General features: G+C 34.0%; 1 protein-coding gene across 4 annotated transcripts; it reads left to right on the forward strand.

The window, feature by feature from the left end:
* Positions 1-21: 21 nt before the first annotated feature.
* Positions 22-7,743, forward strand: LOC21386361 (F-box/kelch-repeat protein At3g23880). 4 transcript variants are annotated; one of them, XM_024169769.1, is made up of 4 exons: positions 22-163; positions 1,897-2,025; positions 2,248-3,048; positions 6,415-7,743. In XM_024169769.1, exons 3-4 carry the CDS (start codon positions 2,961-2,963, stop codon positions 7,626-7,628), a joined length of 1,302 nt encoding a protein of 433 aa, XP_024025537.1. In that variant the 5' UTR covers positions 22-163; positions 1,897-2,025; positions 2,248-2,960; the 3' UTR covers positions 7,629-7,743. The 4 variants fall into 4 exon arrangements, with proteins under 4 accessions (XP_024025537.1, XP_024025538.1, XP_024025539.1 ...); XM_024169770.1 differs by having other exon boundaries at positions 6,418-7,743; XM_024169771.1 differs by lacking the exons at positions 22-163; positions 1,897-2,025 and adding an exon at positions 3,685-3,814 and having other exon boundaries at positions 2,983-3,048; positions 6,418-7,743.
* Positions 7,744-8,357: the final 614 nt, after the last annotated feature.

Consider the following 8,357-nt stretch of genomic DNA (forward strand, 5'->3'; position numbering starts at 1 on the left):
TTTTTTTTTTTTTTAATGTATGCTCAAGTATTTGCAGATCACAGACCAATGCTTACCATACATCTTAAAATTACAACATCTTGAAGATTTGGTTCTAGAGGGGTGTTTTGGCCTAGACGATAGCAGCCTTGAGGTCCTCAGATATGGCTGCAAGTCGTTAAAGGTATTGAGTGATAATTAGTTCGCTTTAGGATGTCCTTTTGTTGTTTCAAATTATAATATTTTCTTATTTCATTTTGTTGTGACATAGTGTTAGAAAGAAGTTAAATGTGATACATGTATATATCATTTGAAATGACATTTGGAGACTGACAAGTTGAGCCCACATGCATATTGCTCATCTAGGAGCTTTGGGTCTTAATTTCTAGAATGGGGTGTGAATATAAGGCGGATTTAGTAGGTTGAAAGTTGCAATTATCATTTCACAACTCGCTTCATGAGGCATTTGTGTCAAATATTACGTAAATGCTCGGGTGTGACCGATGAAGGTCTCTCCTCTCTAGGAGCCCACATGTGTGTCATCTAGGAGCTCACATGTGTCAACACTTTGAGGCAGTTGAGCTTACGTAAATGCTCGGGTGTGACCGATGATGGTCTCTCCTCTCTTGTCACCAAACACAGATATTTAAGGAAGCTGGATATCACGTGTTGCCACAAACTCACTTACGTTTCCATCGCCCACATTATGAATTCATGCACAACTCTAACTTCTCTCAGGATGGAGTCATGTACTCTTGTTCCAAGAGAAGCATTTGTTTTGATTGGACTATTTTGCTTCTCAAGATTTTATTTCATCTCCTTGTTGTTTATGCTTTTGGACTGTTAAAAGAGGTATGAAGTCATATATTAAAATTGGTTTTCACCAACCCGAGTAACCCGAGAAACCCGAGTTACCCGACCCTACCTGAGGTCACCCGAAAGGTTGTGGGTTTGTAGACTTAAGAGAGTGTCGCAGCCTAAAATTTCTCAACTCGTACTGATCGGGTCGGCTCAATTTTTCGGCTAAACCCGACCCTACCCGGCCGATTTACACCCCTAATTGTGACTGAGTTGAGCATTAGACAATACTTGTCTCAATCTTGAGACACAAGAAAAACGTGGGCTCCAGGTTTGTGCCACCGTGACATCATTCTTATGACGTCACTAAATTAATTTGAGCGCACGTTTCAAGACAAACAGGCGTTCAAGTCTCTCCCACTACTCTTACTTTCCAGTGGCTTATACAGGTATTATGTGTTAATCTTGGGTCACTTTCAAATCCTAAAAATTCTCACTTTAAACCACATTTTCTATGTTACCCGCTATGAACTTCTGAACTCTATGTTACTGCTCCGTTTCTGACTAAGGTAAGCTGTCCCCTTTACCCCTATTAGGATATTCCTAGAAAATATGGTCTTTTTTTTTTTTTTTTGTCATTCCTTTGAGGGAAATTTTTTTGTCTTTTTAATTTTATTAGTATTCTTTTATGTCTAGTTTGATTTCAGTTTGAAGGGGTCAAAATTTAGGTATGGTTTTTGGATTATGAAGCTAAGGTTTATCTTTGATTATATAAATGACTTTGCATGTCATACAAATTGTGAAACGTTTTTGTTTTTTTGTTTTTTGTTTTCTTTGTGTTGTATTTCAGTACTTTGCTCTAAAGAGCAAACAAATTCGCTGTGTATATGTGGAAATGACAATTTCGATGGAAAGCAGGGGGAAGAAGTACAATTTATACAATTTCTAACATAAATGTTATCTAGTTTAAGCCCAACTTAAGGGAAGTAATCCTAGGAATGGTTTTTGATAATCAAGCAATGGTTTTTCTTTTATATATGAGTAAAAGAATCTTCTTTTGATACTTTTCATTTAGACCCAAACATATGGGAAATTGACTTTATTTTATATGTAAAGCAGAAATGGTTCCCTTATCAATCTTTTCATCAAGATCCAGAATTTGTTGCTAAGCACCTTCACAACACTAACAATGTCGTATCGTCTAAAATGCGCCACCTTTTCCATTTGTCGGATGTTTCCTTCCATGAGGTAGGTACACATCGCTTACTACATCCAATGTGTGTGATGATGGTGAAACGAATTTCATAAAGTTTGGTGTTGAGTTTTTAAATCTACCGATTTTTTCGGGTGCCAAGTGGTTTGGCTTCCCTGGATATTATCATTGTAATGGCATAATTTGCCTGGATTGGCTTTATGGGAACATGCTGTTGTGCAATCCGGTATTGAACGAGTATGTGCTTGTGAAATCAGGCAGTGCAAGCTCGGAATGGGATTTGGCTCCGATTTGAGCAAAGAAATGGGATTTGGATACGATTTGAGAACTGAGGGATACAAGATTGTTAGGATTTTAGCTGCTGATGATGCTATTGATGGACCAATAATTATGCTTTTTGATTCTGATAGAGATGATGATATTGATGGATGAAGAACTTGTCCTTACTATGGATCTGAGGTAACCACCCTTGGTTCTAGTATCTGGAGAAAGAATGGGATGCTTATAGACTGTTTCTCATTACGATCACTCTACAGTCATACATACTGCAAAGGAGTGTTTTATTGGATGACATATTCTATTGAGGGCGTGATCCTTGCGTTTGACATGTGTGAGGAGATATTTCGTTGTATAAAGCCTCCGAATGATGTTTTTGTATGTGATGGATCACATTGGAGGACTGATCTCATGGCGTGGAATGGCTCTCTCGTTTTATTGTTTGATAATCCTTCTCGTGGGCAAATGAGGAGTGAACCAAGATCCATTGATATGTGGGTGATGAACGACAACAATGGAGGTGGCAGAAGAGGATCTTACTCGTGGATCAAATATCTTACGATAGAAAACCTAAATGGCATGCTTGTGCCATTGACATTTTGGAAGAGTGATGAACTCCTTATGGATGATTTAGAAAAGGAAAAGTTGGTCTCCTACAACATTCATAATAAAGAGTTTAGAGACCTTGACGTTGATGGATGCAGACAGGATGGATTGTCCTACGTTGGAGCCTAAGTGCCCAGTCTGGTTTCGATACTGGAAAAATGCAAGCTCAAATAGAGGTAATGATATATATATATATATATATATAAAAGTTTAAATAATGTGATTATTTAAGTTTAAGTTTAAATTTAAATTTTGAAACACATGTGAAGGTGTTCACATGGTATGAATGCACAGCACGGTGTGAATCCCTTTGGGATTCAAATTGCTTACTCTCCATAGATATCCAATTAACTTATTTGATAAGTTGTCCAATTTGAAATTCAAATTGATTTAAATTTGACTTAAATTGAAATTTGAATTTAAGTTAAAATTGGATTGCATGATAAAATTTTACCCTATTCTTTATCTGTAAAATTGTGCCTACCACAGGGAGGAATCTCCCTATGGTGGCCGGCCATATAGGATAAGGGAGAGAGTGGTTTTTGTTTCAAAATCAAATTTAAAGTTGGAGATAATTATCAAGTTTTATCTTAAAGATAAAGATTAGACTCTTTCTGAGTGTCTGACTACTACTCTATAAAATAGAAGATTGTAGCAAAATTATGAGACACAATTTTTTGCTCTACTAAGTGTTAGTGGCGAGTTTTCTATAGAGAGTAGGAAGGAAAAATTTTCTCCAAAAATTTCACGTCGTGCATGTGTAGGTGTTCGTGAAAACCTTGAGTGTTCTTGCTAATTCCGTTTTGTTTTAGGTGTGCCCACACACACGTTCTTTGTAGATTCAAAGAATTGATAAAGAAAATTTAGGTGTTCTAAACTAGCATTGAAGCGAGAAAAGTTTGAAATCAAAGAATACAAGTTATCATCCTAATCGGTTGCTAGGTATAATTCCTAATCCGGTTCTTGGTAAATAAATTAATGTGATTAATTTATTTGTACATAAATTAATATAATCTATAGAGTATCTTAAAGATTTTATGAAAATTTTTATTATACACGATCCGTTACTCACATGCTTCCGAATTTGAAATCGTTTGAGAAACTAACATTATAACATGTATGAAGTTGATATGAAGTAATACCTTTTCTGAACATCGGGTTCAAGATTTGATTTTTTTTTTTTTTGCTAATGATATTCATGGGTTTCAAGCTTGATTATGATATGGTACTATATTTGGTTGGCGGACTCTTGACTTTATCTTACGCTATGTTATGTATCACTTGTATGATATTCATATTTTAATGGATAGTCTTCCCTTTATTTTAATAGATGCGTATCAAGTTTCTAGCAAGCTCATATGTCCATTTATTCGTATTCTCCTAATTATATCATTTTACATTAATTAAAATATTTAGAGGGTCATAATTTTTTTGGCTGATGTGATATGAATTTTTAATTGACATAGTATTTTAATTTACGTGGCATAATAATATTATTAAAGGAACATGAAATGAGATGAATAAAGAGATTGATTTTCTATTTAAGTATTGTTTAAAACGTAAAAGGCCTGAAAGGTTTTTTGTTTTTTCTTTCAGGGCAAAAGTCTTGAGAAATTTTAAATATATGTTGATGAATTGGCTTGAGAAATTAAAAGAAAATGCAAATAAAATGCCAGTGCATAATGTCAAAGCGGTAAAAATGGATATGAAGGGGTTTAGATTGTATTAATGGGCCTAGAAGAGTGTGTGTGTGTGTTTTTTTTTTTTTTAAATTGTAACTTCTAAAATGAAATATTTCATCACTTCATTTTCTTCCCTTCCAATTATTTCATAAACGCTTTATTATTATTTTTACTAAATTTTAGGGTTGTTAAAAAAAAAATGGAACCAACAATAATTGAACGGTAGCATTGGAAACAGCATGAGGGTTGCCTTCGGTCGGTGAAATCAAACCGTCCAACGCCGCCTCTTCTTGTTTTTGGGCCTTCGCCACCCATCTCTTTCTCTTCTTCATCTCTACTAGTCTACTTATTCAATCTTCTTCTCATTTTTCCCTTATGTGTGTGTATAATATTATATACTGACAATAATTTCTTAAAAACGAAGAAGAATAGAGAAACTCTAGCAGTAACGTTACGTGTGTCACCCAGGGCCGGCTCTACCTTAGAAAACATTAGGCCTAAGGCCCCAGATATACATTTTTTTGAGACTCCTAATTAATATATCTATTTATTATTATTATTTTACATTTTACATTAAAACTATAAGAACCAAAAAAAATTAGGATACTTTTCAGAGGGTTGGATCCTTGGAATTTGAAAAAAAAAAATTTAATGAAAAAAATTAAAGATTCTACCTCTTTAAGTACTTAACTTACTGAAAACAATCTTTTTAAAAAATTTTACCCTTTCACTATATCTAATTTAAAAAGTAGAAATATATGGACTAATGTTAAAGGGTAAAAATAAAAAAAAAGGTTTCATTTTAAAGCGTATTTTTAAAATTTCTTGTTAAAAATCATATAATCAAGTTTTGTTGTTAAAAAGAAAAATATTGGATATACTTTAATATATAGATATAATTAATAATTTTGCATTTCAAAAGGCAAGAAAAGTATATTTTAAATTGGTTTAATTATTTTTTTAATTTCTTTGATATAGAAGAAGACCTTTTTTAAAATTTTCGTATAAAGTTTCAAATTTACTCAAGTCTGACACTAACCTCACTTTTTTTTTTTGTTCCGATGTCCCCCTAACCCATTCTCTTTCACAGGTTCAAATTCAATTTGAATTGTGTCTAAGTTAGATTATTGACACTTGTCTCAATCTTGAGAGACGAGAAAAACTTGGGCTCCAAGTTTTAAGCCGCCGTGACATACATCACCGTTAATGTGACCAAAATTTGATCCTCGTTTCTAGGCAACAGACCTTCTATACTCTCTCATACTCACTTAGTCTCACCGTCTCAGGCATTGTGTTTATAATTCAGTCACTTTTAAATTAGACTCACTTAGAAGGTATACTCAAACTATTATTCTTGATTTTAATGTTTAAAATTTAAATTTTTTATAAAAAAACCTATAAAATCAATGATTTGAGTTTAATAACATAAAATAAACTTTTTATGGGAGGAAAATACTGTAGAATAATAAATCCCCATTCTACCAGATTTCCTCTAAATGTTACTTCTCTGTGTCAACTAATGTAAGTCGTTCCCTTTACGGCTTTACACCTATTTCTAGTCTCAGACTCCTAGAACATATGGCCAGTTTTTTTTTTTTTTTTTTTTTTTTTTTTTTTTTTTTTTTTTTTTTTTTTTTTTTTTTTTTTTTTTCTTTAAAATTACAATTTCAGTAGAATATCTACAATTTCTAGGATGAGTGATATGTAGTTTGACCGCAACTTAAGGGAAGCAATCCTAAGAATGGTTTTTGATTATCAAGTCATGGTTTTATCTTTGAGAAAATAGATGGTTAAAAAGAATTTGTTTTCAATACTTTTCATTTAGACCCATGGAAAAGTGACATTATTTTCTATGTAAAGCAGAAATGGAGGGGTTTTCTTGCTATCTACCGGTAGAGATTGTGGAACAAATTATGCTGTGGCTGCCTCCCAAGTCTTTGATGCGATTCAAGTGCGTGAGTAAGTCTTGGTGTTCCCTTATCAATGGTTGTATCAAAGATCCAGAATTTGTGGCAAAGCACCTTCACAACACCAACAAAGACATAACTTCTAGAACACGCCACATTGTTTATTTGTATGGATTTTCCTACTTTAAGAATATGTACTCATTGCTTAGTACGTACACTGAGTGTGATGATGGTGAAAAAGAAACCATAAAGTTTGACGCCGAGTTTTTGAATTTATCGAATTTTTTGAATGGTGAGAGGTTTGCCTTTCCTGAGTATTATCATTGTAATGGCATAATCTGCCTTGATGGTTCTAAGGGGGACATGCTGCTGTGCAATCCGGCATTGCGTGAGTATCTGCTTGTGACATCAGGTAGTGCAAGCTTAGGAATCGGATTTGATACTGATTTGAGCAAAGGAAAAGGATTTGGCTATGATTCGAGAACTAACGAATACAAGGTTGTTAGTATTTTAGATTTCATTGATGATATTGATGGACCAAAAAGACAAACTTGTCTGGCTGAGGTAACCACCCTTGGTTCTGGTATTTGGCGAACGATTGAGATGCCTATACATGGTTTTTCATCACGATCACTCTACAGTCATACATACTGCAGGGGAGTGTTTTATTGGATGACATCTTCTACCGAGGGTTTGATCCTTTCGTTCAACATGTGTGATGAAGTATTTCGTTGCATAGAGCCTCCAAATGATGTTTTCTTATCTGATGGATCACATTGGTGGACTACTAAGCTCAGGGTGTGGAATGACTCTCTTGTCTTATTGTTTGATAATTGTCCTTGCGGGCAGGGGACCGAACCAAGATCCATTGATATGTGGGTGATGAATGACAACAATGGCAGTGGCAAAAAAGGTTCGCGTTCATGGATCAAATATCTTACGATAGAAAACCTAAATGACATTCTTATGCCATTGACATTTTGGAAGAATGATGAGCTCCTTTTTAAGGATTTAGGTCAAGTAAAGGTGGTCTCCTACAACATCCAAAAGAAAGAGTTTAGAGACATTGACATTGATGGACAGAGTCAGAGTAGATTGTCCTTCGTGGGAACCCATGTTCCCAGTTTGGTTTCGATAAGGGAAAAATGCAAGCTCAAATTTAGGTAATATATATTTTTTATATCTACAAGTAAAAGAAGCATCAAAGCAGTATGTATTAGTCTATTGACTAGGAATTCAGAGATTCTAGGAGACTTTCTTATCTCAGTTTGGGATTAGTTTACCTTTCTCTATTGGTTTACTTGGAAAATTGATTTATCTTCTAGGAAGAATAATATAATTAGTATATTAGTCTAATAATTTTGCGAAAAGTCTGTCAAGTTTAATTGTCGTTTCTTTTACTATTATGTCGATTGGCATAATTGGTTTGGTATTCTGTTATCATTTTTGTATGTGAGCTATAAATAGGCACATTACTAATTGTAATAGAAGATTTTTGAATATAATAGTAATTGAATACTAGACTTGTGTTTTCTCTTCAATTTGGGAGTTTTCTCCTTATGAGGTTGTTTTTAGGTGGATTCGGAAATCTTTTGTCCGGATTAGGCCGGTAAAATCCGTTTTCCTTCATTCTGTGTTAGAATGTATGCTTTTGCTCGGATAGCTTCTCAGAAAGCTGATGTTATGATAAATGTAAATAGACAAATCCAAACAGTGAGGAACATATGATTTTGGCTGAATCGTAGGTGAGAAAAATATGATGACATTTTGTATGTTGGTTTGTTTAGGATATTCAGTGGTGGAGCCAAGACATGTTTTCAGGGGCGTTGTGAAACTAAAATTATAATGCAATTTTATCTTTCTATATTTTCTTAAACTCCCAATGTAGCTTTGTCT

The sequence above is a fragment of the Morus notabilis genome, unplaced genomic scaffold (assembly GCF_000414095.1).
Source record: "Morus notabilis unplaced genomic scaffold, ASM41409v2 Scaffold309, whole genome shotgun sequence".
Classification (NCBI taxonomy): Eukaryota; Viridiplantae; Streptophyta; class Magnoliopsida; order Rosales; family Moraceae; genus Morus; species Morus notabilis.

Bases quoted from the DNA above. Each gene is read 5' to 3' on its own strand.
- LOC21386361 (XM_024169769.1), top strand. From the start codon at position 2,961: ATGGATGCAGACAGGATGGATTGTCCTACGTTGGAGCCTAAGTGCCCA. The intron at 3,049-6,414 runs GTAATGATATAT...TTCTATGTAAAG, and splicing joins AAATGCAAGCTCAAATAGAG to CAGAAATGGAGGGGTTTTCT.